The sequence below is a fragment of the Malaya genurostris genome, chromosome 3 (genome assembly GCF_030247185.1).
Source record: "Malaya genurostris strain Urasoe2022 chromosome 3, Malgen_1.1, whole genome shotgun sequence".
Classification (NCBI taxonomy): Eukaryota; Metazoa; Arthropoda; class Insecta; order Diptera; family Culicidae; genus Malaya; species Malaya genurostris.
Genome location: NC_080572.1, coordinates 279,871,698 through 279,892,682, shown reverse-complemented (window position 1 = coordinate 279,892,682; position 20,985 = coordinate 279,871,698). Strand labels below are relative to the sequence as shown.

Below are 20,985 nucleotides of genomic sequence, written 5' to 3'. Positions count from 1 at the left end.
GTGCACTTTCATCAGTTTTGCAATTTCGTTGTACCTGACACCACTTTTTGAGCACCAAGTGTGCAGAATTTTCTTTCGCGTTTCCGGATCAATTCGACTCATCATTGAAACGATAAACCGTACCGAAACCAATCGATAGTGCAGCTGTTATTGACATGTAAACAAACATGTCACCGCAAAACACGCTGCCAAAAATTAAGCCATTTCAGAGTAATAACTGTTTCAATGTTGCTAACTACTTATCGATACACTCCTTAGTTCCAGCATGTAGGTCCTGAATTCTGGAAATGAAATCTGAAACTGAATTTAGGAATTAAGCTGTAAATTAAATTCTGATTCAGAAGTCCGTTTCAAAAATTCAGATTCGAAATTCAGATCGACCGTTTAGTTTCAGAATCTAGATCTAAAAATCACATCCTGAATTTTGTTCCAGAATTCTGAAGGTAAAATCCTAAATCAGTATTCTGGATTCGAATTCCGAGTATGTAATAAGGAACTAAATTCAGTTCCAAAAGCTCTAGTCAAGAAACCAATTGCAGACTTTGGTATCAGGATTCAGTTCCAGAGTCATAGTTCTAATTGCTGAACATGTAATCTGGAACAAAGCTTTGAAACTGTTATTTAGGAGGGGTTAACTTCATATGAAGTTAACGAAGTACCCAAAAAAATTGAGCAACAAATTAAAAATTACCGTACCTACAATTATTCACCTATTTGCGTTATCATCGGCGAGAGGTGCCTCGCTAAGTTCATGATTTATCTTCTGAGGCATATTCTAGTATCAAAAGTAACACATTTTTACAATTGGGTAAACACAAAACTTTCGCATTTTCCTTTATTTTTACGTGTTGAAACATTGAAAATTACACGTGGGTGGAAATTGATGTCATTCTTAAAAAATTCAGTCATTAAATGGGATACGTTTCTCAATTTGAATCATGTGTGGAATTACGTCATTTGTACATTCCATATTTTGTTGCTGTATAGGATTTCCTTTGAATACTTCCAGCTATACACTCTTTGACTGAGAGTCAAGTGAATATATTTTGTAATCGCAAAATTGTAGCAAATAATCCGATTGAAAACGTAAATAAAAAATCCACCCGCGGATAGGATCATTCAATGATAATACACACAAACACAAAACATCCTGCAGTGACTCAGGCTAAAATTTTCCAAGACGATGATTAACACCCATCAAAGTCTTGTTCGCAGTATGTGCACCGTGCACAACAAGATCAAATTCTGCATCAGCTGCGCAAAAGAAAAAAAGTTTCATTATCACTATTGATAATGAAATTTGCTGTTACAGTCAAGCTTCGCGTGAAAGCGGTGGCGGTGGGCGTCGGTTTTGTTTGCAAGAAGAAGAAGAAGAAGCATTTAGCACCGGTATGTTGATTGCGCCGTGGCCAAGCGAATCCCAAGTTTGCATTGCTCTATGGAATAAGTAACCATCCAAGCCGTCAACGGATCGGATCGGAGGCTTCGAAAGTGAAATATGTGCACCAACAGTGGATACCGGCTGAAATTGAAAACGTATGCAAGACCATGTTGTTCACCATTTTATTTAGTGTGAAGTAGTACCGGATAGCATCCGAGCTCTGATCCGAAGGTTTTTTTTTCTAATGGTTTGTGTGATATCACAACAAAAGATTTCGATTTCACTTAAAACTGTCTTATGCTGTCAGAGCAAAACCCCGCGAACTGGACCGGCTGGGTGTGAGTGAACTTTTCGATGCTATTTGCATTAGGCGCTCGAGAGTGCAGCTTGCCGAACCACGAAGTAGTGGATTTTCTCTTCTCTGCTCAGAAGATATGATGATACATCTGGAAATTAACTTCGCTTAGTAGGTTAATCTAACGGTCGTAAACATAGTTGATGAGGAATGGCGTTGCTGAAGCTACGTGGGTTAATGTTATGGGAATGACAGTACAATACCTTTTTCTGTCCAAGTTCAAACAACTACTCATAATTATGTTGATGAGAATATGATCTCTTCGATAGGGAACAGGCTCAATAATATTAAATACGGCTGTATTACATAGCCTAGCGGATTGCATTTATCGATTCTTGTTTATTGACCTAATTTATGGATCGGCGGACCGTGGCAATCGGTGACGTGTTTTCTGAGCAATTGAATTTAAAATCGTGCCAAATTGATGCAGCTCGGATACTGGATAATTTTGTTATGTTCTACCGAGAGGCTTGATAGCGACTTCAAATAGATTGGTCACATTTTGTATGTTAGACTTAAAGCACCTTTTAGGAATTCCCGTGTATGATAGCTTGGATTTCAAGTTTCAAGATCAGTTTGGAAGAGGTCGCGTTAGTAATTTGAATGACCCAAAAATTCAATCAGTATCAGCGAAAAATATAGTTGCTGAACAATTCCATTTAAATTCGAAGGTAGATTTTTTGTGGGTTTTTTATTTCACTCAAATTTTGCATTAGCCTTCTACAACAGCAAAAGAGATCACAATTGAGACTTTAGTAGCTTTCAAACGAACCAAAATATGTTGAAGTCGGTTCAGCTACCTCTGAGAAAATTGAGAGAAGTGGAAAAATTGCATTTAGTCGGTTACGTCACTTATACCATTATATCACCGAAATAAAAAGTGACACCCATTTCAACTTCGAACTTGATTCTCATCCCAAGATTAGCATTCAAACGGGCATAAGCTAGTAAAAATCAGTTCCATCATCTCGACCATATTAAGCGTTAAGAAAAAATTGCGTTTTGTCGGTTATGTCACTGATGTGATTATATCTCTGGAATCAGAAATGACAACCAATTTAACTTTGTACTTGATTCAGAGTACAAAAGTTGCATTCAAATTAGCCTAAGTTTGCGGAAATCATTTCAGCCACCTCCGAGAAAATTAAGCGGAGATAACACGATTTTTTATGTGGAACACATCTTTATTTTCTATATAGGGGTGCAAATCAGAAACTAAAGGAAAAGTATACGTAGAAATGTGGAAATGTGTGGCGTGCAGTGTCCTAATTCGTCTGCTACAAATCTCCGGCATATCGGATTTCCCTCCCATAGACGACGGTTTTGAAGGAGTAAGCGATATATCAAAGGGAAAGTATCGCTCTGATTGGTCAATCGATGCAAAAGCGAAGCTGTTGGAAGCACGCAAATCTATAAATAGAAACGAAATTAATGCTGACGTGACATGCTAGAGGTGGGTTGTTGCTAGACAGCAAGACAAAAATTGCCAGTAATCGCTGGGAGCCAAATCTGACGAATGCGGTGGATGTGGGAGCAATTCGAACATCAATTCATGTAGTTTTACCTTAGTTTTGATTGACTTGTGACACGGTGCGTTGTCTTGATGAAACGATTTTTTTCTTTGCCATATGCGGTCGTTTCTTGGCCATTTCAACCTTCAAATGCTCCAAAACGCTATGTAATATTTAATGGTGTTTCCTTTTTCAAGTGATGAATCCATGTTTCATCCATTGTCACATATCGACGCAAAAAATCCGGTTTGTTACGTTTGAACATAGCCAAACACTGCTCAGAATCATCAGCACGTTATCGTTTGTGGTCAACTCGGCACCCGCTTTGAACAGAGCTTTCTCATAGTCAAAGTCTCATGCAATAAAAAGCCAACCCGTTCTTTTGACATCTTTACGATGTCAGTTAACTCACGCAACTTCACTTTTCGATCATTCAAAACGATTTTGTGATTTTTTATGTTTTCTGATGTTAACACCTCATTTAGACGTCTACTGCGTTCTGCATCACGTTTGATGTCAACAAAACAACGTTTTATTGTTGTTTCTGGTGGAGCGGAGTCTCCATAACACTTTTCAAACCATTGCTTTGCTTTAATGGTATTTTTTCCCATCAAGAAGCAGTGTGAAATTAAAACACGTAATTGTTTTTGATCCATTGGTCTGAAAATAACAAAAGTATGTGTTAGGTCTGGGACTATTCAGCTTGTGTTACACATGACTTGTTAAGCCAAACATCGATAAACGGTGACGATATCGAGAAGGTTGACGAATTTGTGTATTTTAGGTTACTGCTAATCGTCGACAATGATACCAGTATTTTTAATTTTATCTGGATCCGAATTCCAGTTCCGGAGGTACACAGTTAAACATACTAAGCTTATGTCGTTTTCGCTTGATGCCGGATCGAACCCAGTTTCTCTCCTAACTGCTGTGAAACCGTTTGTTACAAGTCGGTTCCGGAAGAAGTTCCCACAATATTGAACTGAAATTCGATCAGTTACTTAGTTACTTCTGATACTCATATTGGATTCCTTCACACCATCGCTGCTATTTTCAAGCTACTATTTCGTGGAAATTGTGTGTTAATACCTGTCGACATTAAATTTTGGACACTTTTCACTCAATGTAGATGCTGAATTATTTCACGGATCACTGAAACGTTCCACTTATACGACATTGGATGAACATGAACTTAGCGATGCACCTTTCGCCGATGATAACGCAAATAGGTGAATAATTTTTTGCTAATTGGTTACGGTAACTCTGAATTTTTTTGAGTACTTAGCTAAGTTCATATGAAGTTAACGAGGCATCCCTTCCAAATAAGCTTGAAAATAAATCGAAACCCAATGGAAGTACTCAAAAATAATTTAAAAAAATTGAGCATAAAATTCAAAATCACCGTAACTAATTAGCAACAAACTATACACCTCGCTAAGCTCATGTTCACGGCATCTGTGGGGATAGGGCGCTGGTCTTACAAGCCATTTGTCGTCTGCTCGAGCCCCGACCTGCAAAGATTCTTAGTGTCAGTAGGATCGTAGTACTAGCCATGAAATGTTTATGTACGTTATGAATCGACTGTGAAGTCTGTTAAAACAGACAATGTCAAAACTGCTTTTTATATAACTACTAAAACCCTCCACTTTATTTCGATGTACAACATGGTCACATTCTTGTTACATTCAGTAAAATTACACCGAATCAAGAACAAGGATTTTCTCGATGCACAATTTTGCCAAGAAAGTAAAACTATCGAAATGTACCGTGTTTTGTGATTACAAATCATTTGACCAGTGCTCGGCTGCGGATCGGAAGGTTGAAAGTGGACAAGAAAGTGGTAGCCTTTTTTGAACTAAATTCAAATATTTCGATTCAAAATGTGGCTCGCAAAGTAGGAGAGTTCAAATCATACGTGTAAAAAGTGAGGCACAGCAAAAACTGAAGGCGTACAAAAAAAGGGTGCCAAACCGTGATGTCAAGCACAAAATTCTACTGCAAAAAGTCGTATTGAGACTCTTTACACCATTCTTTTTTGGAGCATTAAAAATTATACCTCAATGGATGACGAAACATACGTGCTCGAGAACTTTAAACAGCTTCCGGGTTTGGCTTTTCGGAGGAACGCCGTTACCAAGCGTTTCCGGACAAAGAAGGTGTCCAAATTTTCAAAAAAGTATTCGATTTGGCTGGCCATATGTAGTTGCGGTCGAACATTTTCGTTTCTACTGGCATTATCAATTAGGATTTGTACCAGAAAGAATGTAAAAATATCTGCGAAAGCGATTGCTACCAATTATCAAAAACCTCTGCTCTCCAAGTCTGCTTTGGTTGGATTTGGCCTCTTGTCACCATGAGAAATCCTTCATGGAATGGTACAAGGCACAAGAGGTCAAATACGTACCAAAAACAACCTATTCGCCAAATTGTCCAGGGCACTAGTTAAGCGGAAACTCTTCGAAACAAAGAGAAAAGCAAACGGTACCGATGATTCCAAGAGAAGGTCTAGTATCATTTGAATAACATTTTTATCAACTATTTCTAATGTACATATAACTCTATTATTCTGAAATAAATACTGGTTTGGTTGAACAATGTGTACTTTTTTTTGCTGATATTATTAAGGTGTTCGAAATTTAACGTGGAGAGGTTTCAGAACAAAAACCACCTTTTGTTGGTTCACAGATTCTCAATCTAAAACTGCATTTGAATTAAGTGAAATGTCTTAAGATCCCATAGAAAATGTTTGAATTCCATCCAAATCCGGCTTCCGGTACTGGAATTACTGGACGCCTAAGGAAAAAGGGCGGTTGGATAATGTCAGAGACATATCTGAAAGACGCAAATTCGAACAAAACTGACATGCTTCTTTCACTCTTCTGAATAACAAATCATTCGTACTAGTTGATTGACTGTGTGAATTTTGTAACTTTTGATGCTTCGCTTTTAAAAATGTTACGATTTACACTGAGGTCTTTTTATAGGCGGTTTCTTTTTACGTCAACTTTTTTCCGACGATTTCCGAAGTTAGGCGGTTTTTTTACGCGGTTTTCTTGTTTTGTCTTAGAAATGCACGAAACGTCGAGATTTGGCGTTATTACGAATTTTTTTTAAGTCAACTCTTACAAAATTTTCGATTTAAAAACAAATGTTCAGATTACACCAGATCTGGACGTTTCATGCATTTCTAAGATATTTGGCATAAAAAATTGTTTTCTTTAGTTTTGAATTTCCGAAGTTACACAGTTATTTTTACGCGGATTTCCGAAGTTACTAAAGTATGACTTATCGATGACAAATTAAATTTACTATATCAATCCCTTACTTCTTGCTCCGAAAGAACCAAAAGTAGTTATTGCAAACTTCAAAACGGAACTCACTCACTTTCCTTGGCGATGGTTTGACTTACTTTGACAAACTTAATTTCAAATCGAAAACATATGTTTCTATACGAAGTTACTGAATTTCATTTAAATCCGGTTCCGAGAATACAGGATGAAGAGTGTTTTAAAGCAAAATACGTGAAAATGGTTTAAAATTGGATTCGAAACCACTCCAATTGGTAGTCATTGACAGTAGACGTGAAAGATATTATCGATTGAGCTAAGCTGCTATTGAATTTTATCCGGACTCGAAAGCATTTAGGATCAATACAGAAAGGATTCATTTACTCCATGGGGAACGATGAACCCCTTTGACTATAGCTCCTTACCACATTGGGTGAGAAGAAATAAAATATCCTTGAAATTTAGTTCCCCATATACAGATTCAACCATGTATGGAGAACCAAAAGCCCGGTTACGCAATTGTGTCAATGCAGAACAGTTACACATTAGAATCGCAATCGCACTTACACAAATTCCAAAAATAATAATTAGTACGCAGAATAGTAGCCATGTGATGGTTGAGTTTGCAATGAGCAGTTAGAGCTTTGACAAGAATCTGGAAATGAGACTCGGAACAATGCAATAGACATTTCAATATTTTCAGATTCAAGTCTGGTAAAAATGCTGTTGTCTGAGCGCAAATTTGCAAGCTGCGTCAGTAGCTGACATGTAATGAATTAACACTATAAACAACTAAATACTGTATGAGAGCAAATAAAAGTAAATAAATTTATTCTTGGTAGGATTTAGCTCCACTGGAATTCATATAATATGAAGAATATGACGTCATTGTTCGGCGAAGACCGGTTATACGAAAAATATGCCGAAAATTAAATATATTTTCTGTCTATGCCTTCAATTAGACAGTCTAACTGTGACACAGAGTTTTAAGCTCAGGCAAGGGCAAATCCAACAAATTTTCCGTTCACGACTGCCTTTTTTAGGCTCCTGAAGTCATTCAGTCATCGGCACGGAAATACATCTTGACTTGGGAGGTCCCGTTTTAGTGGTCTTTTACGACATGGAACAGGAAACCAGTGGATCGATTGTTGGTTGAAATAGTTCTGCCTGATGACAAACGGCTTGTCTGTTTGATGGATCACTTTCAAACTCGTTTCACTGATTCACTCTTTATCCACATTTTCTTATAATACGTATTTAACAACCAAACCAGCTCTGGAGTTTAAACGAAAAAAAATCAGTATCTTAAACTAATTGGTTCACTACTCACTGAAATATCCTGCATACAAAAACGATCAGTTAAACCATAATGGGTTGTTTTGACCCCGCATGCAGCTTCCATCCTTGTCACATTTGACTGCAAACCGTTGGCCTCGAACGGACTAGAGTTGTATCCTTTGTTCGGTTTAGTTAAAAATATACAAGTGCAGCCATTTTCAATGTTATTGCCAACAGAACATAATCCGATATGATAGTCCATGAATGGCGCTGAATTTGCCACAATGCTGATTAGTAGCGAAAGTGACGCTCGGTGGGCATGAAAAATCTCGATACACCAGACCGATAAGGTCGGTTTGGTGGCAAAACACTAGAGGACGAGAACCTTTAAGAGCTCGATTGTTTTTTTGTCCCTCCTATTCCTATCCCTCTCTCTTACATTGCGCTTTATATTTCTCCCAGCGTGAAATCGGATGGAATATCGTATAATCCAAGCCTATGTTAGGTGCCGTGAAGTTCACTCAATCTTCAAACACCGTTGCTTCGAGCCGCGATCCAAAAGTGGAAATGTACGTGTCTCGTTGAGAAGTGGGTTGAAACGGGTGGAAAGTTCAAGAGGATCCGCGCTACTTGTTGCTTGTTGCCTGCTATCACATCGGCCAAGCCATATATACAAATACGATTATCATGACCGGATAAGCAACAGATTCGAGAGGTTCGAGCAAACCTACTTACTGGCCGTTCAGCTGAGTGAGGATATGACACGGAAGTAGAGTAGAGAGCATCAACAAATGAAAAAAAACCGTTGCCTGCATACAGCGAAAAATTGCTATTCAACGACGAGGGAGAGAATCCAGGTCGTGTCTGGAGTAGAAGAGATTGATGGATTTGTTTTTTTGTTGTTGTTGTTGTTGTTGGATGAGGCGAGATTGTTTTGGAAAAGTCAAATATGACACTCAAAGTCGAAGCAAACACAAACAGAACACAACTTCGAGTTCTTGAACTTTACTGGCTGTTTGATATATTCGTCCGCAATGATACTAGTTCAAGTGTCCTATCGTCTAGTGAAGAGGTAGTACACGTCATGAAGGAGAATAGTTAGTTGTTTCCAGGAAAATATCTGCCGTTCAACTATTTGCTGTTGCATTTCTATCGGTTCCCGAGTTTATCAACTTTCTAACAGATCGAAACTTTCCATGAATTTTTATGAAGATAAGTAGGAGCATTCTAAACGATTAGATAGAATACAATCTGTTATCCCTCTTATGGCTCCTTAAAAAGTTTATGCAATTTTGTTGGACTCGATTTTCGATTCCGAAATTACTAGGTAATTTCAAACCGTCGCACAGTTTTTCAAGTGATTGCATAACCTTTGTATATGAGAAAGGCAAAAACTGTAAAGCTTGCTTCAGATAGAATTGGAACAAAGACAATTGCCTGTATTTCAGTTATTTATTATTGAATTCAAGATCTTTTTTTATACAAATGTAGCGTTTTCTTCACTTTTAAAAAAAAATACGGATAAAATTATTCGTCACGGGTTCGAAGGAATTCCACCTTCTTCGTCCATCGTTTTAGCTATCTTATTCCACCAGTTCGTCATCTGATTGATGTCTTTGACAACCTTTGAGTCTCCTCTTCATGATTGCCCAGTATTTCTCAACAGGGCGGAACTGGGGGCAGTTGGGTGGGTTATGGTTTTTCGAAACAAACTGGACCCCTTTCTCTGCATACCATTCTTGAACGACTTTACTGTAATGACAGCTTGCCAAATCTGGCCAAAACATTACGGGATGGTCGTGGGATCGAATGAACGGCAAAATTCGTTTTTGGAGACACTCTTGTTGGTATAGTTCCAATGTCATTGTCTTATTTATAACGAAAACTTTCGGTTTTTTGCCACAGCTGCAAATGCCCTGCCAAGTCATAAATTTTCTTGCAAATTTGCTGGCAAAAACAAATTTAAATCTGGCTGGAACATCCCCCCGAACCGTTGCCAAGTAAAATTTTTGACCTGGGATTTGCCCGAAGTCAGCCTTGACACCCGTCGAACTTGGTCATATAGTTTCCGAGCACGAATTTTAACCACACTATTCTGTTTTATGGTCCGATTTGGCAGTTTGCTAACTCGATACGACTTGATCCCTTCCCGGAGTCGAATTCTCCTCACGGTACTATGGGCAGCACCGAATTTTCTGGCCAAACCACGGTCCGACAGATTAGGATTCCTCTTAATCGTCTTGAAAATCTTACCACGCAGTTTCCGATCGACAGTTCCACTCCGACGATTGGCTTGAGGCTTCCGAATCGTCGTCAATGTTTCCTTATACCGTTTGATAACGCGCCATGCGGTATTTCTGGGCAATTTCAGCTGTTTAGCTAGCCTAGATGCAGACCACAATGGATTTTCCAAATAACTGTGCACAATTTTCCCTTCTTTCGGCTTCCATGTTGATTGTTTACAAAGTACAGTCGATTTGCGGAATGTCAAAAATCATACGTGACGCTGACAAACTTCCCGACACGTGGGCGCCAAGAACTTCCAAATCCGTCCACCAGGAGCGCCAGAATATGAGCAAAAGTTTGTTCCAATTCTAAATGAAGCAAGCTTTACTAAATATGTTTACATAACCCTTTTACCTAAAACATTGCAGAAGATACCACCGATTCTGGGATATATATTATTGAAACATTTCAAGGGATTTTTTCTTAGTCTCTTCTCAAAAGGCTAGAGTTAAAATGGCAAAATGATTATGTCTTCGGCTCATCAGCGCGTCAGCAGTTTATGTTGAATTACTAACGCCACCTAACAGTTCAACGAAAACCCGCTGAGCAAACGTAAAGTTAATGCTATTTGCAAAACACTTATTGCACCGAAGTGCCATGTCTTTAGTAACGTAACACATGGATCAATAAGTACCGAGACTAACAATGGAAACAACATTTTTTTTGCAAAATTTTTCTTTATTCATCAACATAATCACCTTTTAGGGTGATACAATGGTTCCAACGTTTTTCCAATTTTTCAATACCATGTTTATAAAAAAATTTATCTTTCGCTTCAAAATAAGCTTCAGTTTCAGCGATGACCTCCTCATTTGAGCCAAATCTTTTTCCCTGGAGCAAATTTTTTTAAGATCAGCAAAGAGCCAGTAGTCACTGGGGGCTAAATCTGGCGAGTATGGGGGGTGGGGAAGCAGATCAAAGCCCAATTCGTTCAATTTCGCCATTGTTTTCATCGACTTGTGGCAGGGTGCATTGTCTTGATGAAAAAGGATTTTTTTCTCTGCAAGTGCGGTCGTTTTTTTGCGATTTCCTCCTTCAAACGCACCAGTAAGTCAATATAATAATCACTGTTGATCGATTTACCTTTTTCGAGGTAGTCAATGAAAATCACGACATGCGTATCTCAAAAAACTGACGCCATGAATTTGCCAGCTAACTGCTGCGTTTTCGGACGCTTCGGACGGCTTTCGCCAGCTGTGCGCCACTCAGATGACTGTCGCTTCGACTCTGGAGTGTAGTGATGTATCCATGTTTCGTCCATGGTCACGTAACGACGCAAGAAATCTTTTTTGTTGCGAGTAAATAGCGATAAACTGCTTTCTGAATCATCGACTCGTTGCTGTTTTTGTTCCATCGAAAGCAATCGCGGCACCCACTTGGAAAAAACCTTTTTCATGCTCAATTTTTCATGAAGGATAGTAAATACACTTCCATATGATATCTGTGTCATCTCAGCAATCTCACGGAGCTTCACTTTACGATCTTTCATTATAATTTTTGTCACTTCACTCACATTTTCCGGTGTAACGGCTTCCACAGGTGTACCCGAGCGCTCCGCGTCATTTGTGTCGGTACGACCACGTTTAAACTCGGCGAACCACCGACAAATCGTTGCTTTTGATTCCGGATAACATTTTTCAATCCATTGTTTCGCTTGCACGGTGTTTTTACCCATTAAAAAATAATGTTTTATCAAAACACGAAACTCGGTTTTTCCATTTTTTAAACAAACTACAAAACGACTTTACTCCAACCTCGATAACTCAGCTGTTTCTGGTCGGATCGACTTTAAATTTTGACCTGTTTCAAGCAAAGGTTAGTACTCTAGAAAGACGTGGTTACTGGTTTACTACGAGTGCCATCTCTGATTTAGTCTCGGGACTTATTGATCCATGTGTTACCGACAGAAAACGAAACTAAGTGACGACGTTAACATAAATATAATCTGTTGACGCACTGATGAGCCGAAGGCGAATCGTAAAAAGTGAACCGGTATCCATGCGATACCAAAACCCAAATAACATAAATAACGCTTATGCTAAATTTGAGCCAAATCTAATAATACAAAAATATAATTAAAGAAATAAATATCATTTGCAGTTGAATTGCTCATTTGTAATTTGTTCATTATTTCAACATATTCGATTGTTCAAAATAGAAGTAGTTTCAAGCAAAATAACCACTACAATAACATATAACAACAGGAATGTTGAATCTGCGGTGCTCACCCAGTGGCCTTCGTGCTAATTGATTACTTTTTTTTCCTTTCCCTCCCTGTTCAGGAAAAAAAATCACACTATCGCAAACGAGTTCATTACCATTGCGTACCGTGCCAACAAGCACCCGGCACAAATAATTGGCAGTCCCTGGTTGGCACCGACCGCGAACATTCTCTTCATAAACAATCAATTCGTTCATATTAGGCTTGCCGAACTGGAACGCCCAACACTGACGACTGACGACTGAGCAATGAACGAACGAATGCTTCAATCCGACGACTGCAGATAGGAACTCATTGGTCGATGACAACCTTCGGAATTGTGGAACTTTTTTTCCGGTGCATCAGGTGTAGTACATATTTTTATTTATACATTATTTTTTTTCTTCACTTGCACCGTCCTATCAGAAGACAACGAACAGTACCGTCGCCGTCGTCGTCGTCGTCGTCGTCATTCAGCAGCTACAGTGCGGTATACCAACCGGAGGTATGGAGAGAATTCAATTAATAAAATCTAAATTAATTAATTTGAAGGAAGCAGTCCATCTTCGTGGCAATACACGGCGGGACGGACAGCAATAGAGCACAGCAGGTCGGCTCTCGGGGATACCCACAAATGGAGGTGGTGGTGCAACCGCGCAATTAGATGTGATAGAGGGAATAACCTAGCTATACCTAGGTTTACCGGTAGCCTCAGCAGTCCGGTACAAAACCTGCTCGATTCCCTACAACACAGAAGAAGAAAAAGACGCACCGTATCGAGCTCGTAAATAGCAAAAGCTTCTTTTTATGGGTGAAGGACGTGATAGACTTCAGGCCGGTGGTGCGGGTTGTGTTGAACCGATACGGTGCGAATATAGGTATGCGTAGGAGGATGAGAATAATAATGCTGATTGCTTTAAATGACAGTAGTGCCATTACCGGCTGTTTCTTCGGTCGAATGAAATGTTTTCATATCTCATACAGGAGTGTGAGACTGATTGAGCCGACTGGTAAATAACGGATGGAAGGCACTCTTCCATGAGCATGGAGCTTAGCATCAGAATTTCAATCGGTTGATCTGGTCGAGTTCTGCAATCACTGAATGACACACATTTCGGGCAGAGTTCAACTAGGCGCGTTTGAAAAAAACGCATTTACGCGGCGGTGACACACATTGATGCTATCTCTGGTTTTGTGTCTGATTTAATTAACACTTTATTAATAGGAAAAAAAATCCGTGAGCCATATTTGTCTCTTGCTAAACGCAGCACCGTTCCGCATCCTGTCGTGTGATTCACCACGCCCCTAATACTACTGTGGACGCCCGGAAAGTGTGGAACTCAGCCAAGCATACACAACGGGCAACCTGTTGTTCGACGGTGACTGGCCGATGGCGGAATTTAATGGTTTAACACGTGGATCCACAAGTCCCGAGAAAACTTCTACTTAATGCACCTAGCGGTGTGATAATGCATTTCTCTTGCCAGTCTTGCTAGTCTCATTAAAACATTTGTGAGATTTTATAGTCGGTTACGTCACTTATACTATTATATCTTCAGAACCAGAAGTGACAACCATTTGGTTTTCGAACTTCATCCAAAAACTCAATAGAAGATTTCAAACGAACCTAGGTTTGTTAAAGTCGGTGGTTCTGCCATCTTTGAGAAAACTAAAGCTTGCTTCAGATAGAATTGGAACAAAGACAATTGGCTGTATTTCAGTTATTTATTATTGATTTTAAGATCTTTTTTTATACAAATGTAGCGTTTTCTTCATACTTTTAAGAAAAATACGGATAAAATTATTCATCACGGTTTCGAAGGAATTCTCGATTTTTTCCTGTAACACGGCTCATTAGGCGGCGCACACCTTCTTCGTCCATCGTTTTAGCTATCTTATTCCACCAGTTCGTCATCAGATTGATGTCTTTGACAACCTTTGAGTCTCCTCTTCATGATTGCCCAGTATTTCTCAACAGGGCGGAACTGGGGGCAGTTGGGTGGGTTATGGTTTTTCGAAACAAACTGGACCCCTTTCTCTGCATACCATTCTTGAACGACTTTACTGTAATGACAGCTTGCCAAATCTGACCAAAACATTACGGGATGGTCGTGGGATCGAATGAACGGCAAAATTCGTTTTTGGAGACACTCTTTTTGGTATAGTTCCAATGTTATTGTCTTATTTGTAACGAAAACATTCGTTTTTTTGCCACAGCTGCAAATACCCTGCCAAATCATAAATTTTCTAGCAAATTTTTCGGCAAAAACAAATTTCAATTTGGCTGGAACATCCCCCCCTGCTGTTGCCAAGTAAAATTGTTGACCTGAGATTTGCCCGAAGTCATCATTGACATAGATTTCATCGTCCATCAGAAGACACCCGTCGAACTTGGTCAGCACCTGGTCATATAGTTACAAAGTACAGTCGATTTGTGGAATGTCAAAAATCATACGTAAAGCTGACAAAATTCCCGACACGTGGGCGCCAAGAACTTCCAAATCCGTCCACCAGGAGCGCCAGAATATGAGCAAAAGCTTGTTCCAATTCTAAGTGAAGCAAGCTTTAAAAACAGTAAAAAACCTATTTTAATCCACCTAGTGGTGTAATGATGCCTTTCTCATATCAATCATACCATCATATATAATAATGTGGTATTCTTAAGAATAATTTTCTTCGATTCCTAAAAAGAATAACCGAAATCGGCTTGTTTGACCAGCTACTGATAAAAACTATTGATTGGAGAAGATTTGAGGTCGATTTAGAAAACTTTTTACGGTGATGGTATTACAAAGTTCAAAACCGTGCAAATATTTCTTGCGACCGTGCTTAACAAGGACATATGTAAATATAGTTTCGACTACGAGGAGGATCCATTTTTTTTAAATTTGGTTAGGGAGTAGATATCTACATTACTTCATATCGCGTAAGGCGTTGGGTGATTAGTGTAAAAATTACAATTTTAAATTATTTTCTCCCTTTGCTCAGAGATGGCTTGACTGATGGGAGGTCTCATAGTCCTATGCAAAACTCTAAAGTTTCATCCGGATGCGAATTCCGGTTCCGGAATTGTAGGGTAAAGTGTGTTAAAAATGTGGCGAAACAAAAAACGATAAAAAAAATCTAAACTGGCCTGGAGATGATTCCAATCGGTAGGACAAATAAAACAAACCGATTCTGGTTATCTTGGTTCCCGGTTTCCGATTCCGGAAGCATCGGAAATAGTGGTCATATACTCAAAAATGGATCTCACTCACTTTTCTCAGCGATCTGAGAACTGTTTCACTCTGTAGGTTATACTAGTTGATACACAAACTGTTTTGTTTTTCAAGAAAAAAAAATTATGTTGCGAAAATCCACACATTTATATATAAGAATATGAGAGATATAGCAAAGCATAATTACACCACTAGGTGGATTAAAATTTTTTTTTTTATTTTAAACCGATACGAGTTCAAAAATTTTGTTGGGTTGCGGGTATTCCAATCCGAACTTTTTCGGGTTCGGGTCGGATATGGATAGTCATTAATTTTTATCGGGTTCGGATTTGGAAGAAAAATTATCCTTGGGTACAGATCGGGTACGGATAAAAATGTTTTATTTTCGGCCAGGGACGGGTCGGATTCGGGTTTAAGAAATTAATTAATTGTCGATTTGCGGCTTCCATGAAGTATAACCTGTTTGAAACAAAATTAAATCACTGACATACTATTGATCGACTGGAACACAGCAAGTGTCGTGGTGAAGTTGCATTTGAAGGTGTTGCGAACGATTAGGGCAAACACAGAGCTGTCGAATTATGATATGCAAGCCAAAGAACTCAATAGCAGCCAAAGCATCGCCAGAAGGATTCATCCGCGATAATGAGTTCGTTCTTCTTAATCCGGTAAGTAACCAAACAAGGCACTGAAACAGAATCTAGTGGCCAAAAGATATGCCCGAAAGTACTCGAGGGCAAGCAAGAAGGTGAATGTATAGAACGGAAAGGTGACATGGGCTCATTTAAGCTATACATTATATACATTTCACCAATGACCTGTAAAGTTCTTTTTTGACCTGTAAAGTTTTGGCCTGATTTGGCAAGTTGTCACTATAAATGAGAAGTACTACCCTCGATTCCACCCATGGGAAAAACATTGGGCTTTTGTCAAACATCAGTGAGGTGACTCGGAATGCGACAGAAATGAAGAGATGGTGAAACAAAATGGACCCTTATGTTAGATAACACAGTGTACCCTTCCCATCTGGTCAAGCGTGCGTGCTTTTTCATTGTCCTCAAGCTTCATTCTAATTGTGCTTTCTCTCTAATCGACTGTTCGTTCGACGATAGCTCAAAGTGCTCTTTCCATCTGGCAGCCACTTTTATGTTATCGATCAACAAATAACCGTCCTGGTCGTTGATCATACCCGGAACGGATGCTCGTATCCTTCTTGTATTTGCTGTTATGCGTCTTGTAAAACCTCAATTCATCGTTCCTTCCCAGTAAAACTATTCGCTGCCTTTGCAAACAGTTTTTCGTTGTACTCGCATTTCTTATGGCGATTGAATTTGTTCTCAGCTGCTCTCAACTTCAACTATTTCGTTCCCTGCTTTAACAAGTAGACATGCGGTTTCCAGCTTGAGTTTCCTCGTGGGATTACACTTTTGTGGCTGTTATTTTGATCGAGTCATGAATTTGTGTAGAATTCTACACTGTTTTCAAGCTATCTTCGTTGGATTTGATTTGTTTACCGATGCATTGACACTCTCCTGCCAATTATGCGTGAATCTTGCATACCACTAAATAGTGATCGAAATCGACCATCGAACTTCCAAAAATCCTAACAACGGTGATACTTGAGAAAAGTCGTCCGTTTACCAAAACTTGATCGATTTGGAAGCATGTTCCATCACTTGTGTGCCTAATGTTTGTACATATGCGTTAGTAAATCTGCAGTTGAAGAACTAACCTTTCTTCCTCAACTCGCAGATATACTCACTCACTTAAACGATTTCCCATTTGGGTTCACTACTCAGAATTCGAACTCATCTGTGCTGCCTTACATATCTCTTCATCAACCTTTTCCAGCTATTGAATAACAGCTTCCAATAGGGTAACAGCTTCCAATAGGGTATTCAAGTATTGCGACTATAATCAAATTTCTTTCATTTGCTGTGTTGGTTGCCAATTCATCCGATCTGAATTAATTTCTTCTGTTCGAGTCTCGACACTTCACCGTACCAGGGTGATTATAGCTGACGAGACCCTGTACCCGCTCAGGCATTGCTGTGAGTAGATCTCAATATGATCAACACACTCCCCTTTCCCTGTCAGCATAAGACCAAAGATCCCACCGGAGTTTGTTAGATGATCTGCACGTCAGTAGGCGCCGACATTACAATTTATGATAGACTATGTAATATGTTTTTCGCTGTGTATGTAATGTTTTTCGCTGTTCTTTGCACAGTTGGTTGCAAAAGGCGTCCCATAATTGTTTTGCTTGAAAATATAGGATCAATTGGGTAATCAATCTGATCTCAAGACTACTAAGAACACTAGGAAAAAAAGAAAAGGGTGTGGCTATCAGATTACATACATACGTAGGAGAAAAAATAGGCTACATCGCCCACTTGAACACTGGTAACGCACATCGAAATGATATCTACTTTTTTAGATCACATGTTCATGTTGAGTCAAGATAATTCTTATCTATGGAATTATATCTAATCAAATGTTTGAGACGGTTACTCAGATAATACAAAATAACCAAACAGAATATTAAAAAAATGATTCAATAATTAGTCAAGAAAATCATTTGTACTCACCTCCTCTAGTGCATAGATGGTTTGCCGACACTGGGCCATTCGTGACACAAACGTAGACGTCGTCGGTGAGTTGTAATCTTCGCGAGTTTCCTCCAGGAACTCGCTTACTCCGATCAGTCCCGGCATGATGCTGCTGGTTTTCCGTTTGCCCTACGATGAATGTTACTCCAGCTGCCCCCTTCGCAGCTGGCGAAAGACGCGAAATGTAGTCTCGTTGGTTGCTCGCGTTCGGTGACAGGTGGTTGGTTGAATTCCTTTCAACACGATTCCACTTTTCCGTACAACTGGATCCGTTAGTATTCGATGCTATCCCGTACAACACTAACACATTTGATCACTCGGTATTTAATAATTCATTTTCCAGTTCAATCGTATGGTTTATCTGTAGCTTCTGGACTCAAAAATTAGGTAAACATTTTTATATCGAAATTTTCCTTTTTTTACCACGAGTTCGACTTTGCGAAACCTTGCTTCATTCGCACTCACTCACCTAAATCTGGGAACACACACCACCAGCTGCACTAATCCGAACTGGGTTACGAGGAAAGGCGTTCCGCAAAACACATCCAGACACTAGAGATTTCGCATTACATTCCACGCCACATCTAAAACGACCATCCTGTTCTGAGGATTGTAGATATTTTCTATCAAGGTTTTTAACATGTTGGTATTTTCTTCAGCTGTAAATAAATTTTGTCACACCAAATTTCTCCCTTAGCGATCCTTGCGAAATTCTTGAAACAAAAAAATAGATTAAATACTTTTTTACCACAATATAATACTTAATAACACTATAATAATTTCCTGCTTCACAAATTATGATAGAAATAATGATGAGACCAGAAAGTGGCAAACAAAAATAAAGGAAAAGGTTCCCGAAAACGACTGTCACCCATCGTATTCGACAGGGCAGGGAAAAAAATGCGAAAACGAAGAACGCACAACACAAGAAAACACCCACTTTTTCACTGCTCCATCTTGCTGGTTCCGAATGCTCGAATCAAAATGTTCCTACGTTCGGTTCACTCCGGATGACAATTCTGAACTTTCGAAACACCAACTACTAACCATTCGTAAAAACACAGTTTTGTAATAATCGCTACAACTATCCGTTTTCAAAGAACAGCCTGATTGATAACTTTTTTTTAGTGCTTCGACTGCGATGCTACCCTCGACGGAACGACACCGTTCAATCTACCGCTATCTCGCTCAATCTACCGTTTGTCACCGCTGGCCCTGTCCTCTTCCGATTCTGCACAATCTCACTGTCACTTTACCGTCCACCAACACCAACCGACACGACACAAGAAACCGACTTCGTTAGCACGTCCCGCTCGAAATGCTCGTTGCTTCGCGACTGATTGGTTTACTTCGACCGAGCGCACACGGAACTCTCTCTCTGGGTGATGAGCCTACTCTCCACTCAAGCCATCTGCCGTTTTGTTAAGTTCCTTTTGCAACAATTGCGTGCGCTCTATCTCATTTGTTCCCGTAGGAATTGTGGGACCGTGAGAAGCTCGCCATCTCTCCTACACCAACTACAACGAGCAATGCTCCTGCTCGAGTGCTTTTTATATCACTTGACATTTCTCCTTTGATTCGTGAGTGCAGTATGGACAAAGATAAATAATAAAGACATGTACGTGCATATAAATATTTTAAAAAAATGTGGTTCGTTCCCGGTACCTTCTGAAATGACCGCACTCACCGCTTGGTGGAGCGCGAGATTAATTGCATTGTTATCATTTCAACCAAAGTGTGCCATAAAATCTCAATGTATACAAATGAGCTACCGAATCGAAACACGACGTAAAATACACTGGTGGCGTGATAAGACAGTTTTGGTTGTGTTGGTAATTTTCTCACGAAATTAAGTATGGCGCGCCGGGATTCAAGCATGTAAACAAAAACAAACGACCATTTCAGATCGGGATTTCACTTCTAAGTTACTCCAGTTGTCGCGCAGCCTGGCGAATCTTTGCCACTAATTGAAAATCTGGACATTTTTTCGTCAAGGGTTTGCAAGGTAACGTCGAAATATAGAAAATTTTACACACATCCGATTCTGTTCATTTCGTTGGAGGAAGGATTTGGCGGATCGCACTGTAGTATCTATTACAGTTATTATGGATAATGGAGTGATTGTGCTGTGGGTGGCATTTCAAAAGCTGGTGATGAAAACGATTGAAACATCCCGGAACAAAACACCGTATTTCACTGTCAATGTTTTCGTAAACAGAACCAACTCTAAATATTTTCATAAAAGCAACTCCCGGAACGACATTTGTTTATGTTTTTCTTCTTCACGTCTCTCTGTTATTCCACAATAAAATGACAACCGCACTAACACATAGAAAAATGTGATCATCAGGGTATTTTACATCGTGGAATCGAAAGGGTTCTCACGGTTTGACATTTGCATTAGGAATGTATGATGGGAACTCAGCAGTGTAACCAATTTATCAGCATTGGTGCCAGTTTCGCGGAGGACCGTAGATGTGCGCCAAAAAAAGATCGTGACTGTCATGTCTGGAAATTAGTTTGTGGTATGGATGTTATTTCGAAAAGGGTCTAGTGATAATACTAAATTAAATTTATTTTTAAAATATTGAAATCAGAATGAAAAAAAATTGTTCGGGCTGATTTTATTGTTGAAATAAACTAACTATCTATAACATGTCAACCAACGTTAAGTTGATGTTATCCACAATATCAACAATCAGTAATCAACTGCTAATCATGCTATACTTTTATATCAAGTTAATATTTGGCTTAATGTATCTATGATCTTATTAATTTAAATATGCAACTAAGTTTACTGTTTAAATACACCGTATTAGTTTTATTTCTTGTAAATCAGAGCAATTTTTTCCTGCGTGAA

At 39.2% G+C, this 20,985-nt stretch overlaps 1 protein-coding gene across 7 annotated transcripts in view; it reads right to left on the bottom strand.

Moving 5' to 3' along the window:
• Window positions 1-19,468, bottom strand: part of LOC131433640 (arfGAP with SH3 domain, ANK repeat and PH domain-containing protein) — an 83,101-nt gene extending 63,633 nt beyond the window's left edge. The window contains exons 1-3 of one of the 7 annotated variants that reach the window (XM_058600122.1): window positions 19,066-19,468; window positions 18,595-18,838; window positions 18,105-18,495 (exon numbers count right to left, since the gene is read on the bottom strand). In XM_058600122.1, the coding sequence (XP_058456105.1) occupies window positions 18,105-18,230 (126 nt within the window). In that variant the 5' untranslated portion in view covers window positions 18,231-18,495; window positions 18,595-18,838; window positions 19,066-19,468. Of the gene's footprint in view, window positions 1-18,104; window positions 18,839-19,065 lie in introns of all 7 variants that reach the window. The other 6 variants (XM_058600123.1, XM_058600121.1, XM_058600125.1 and 3 more) reach the window with 6 other exon arrangements.
• Window positions 19,469-20,985: the final 1,517 nt, after the last annotated feature.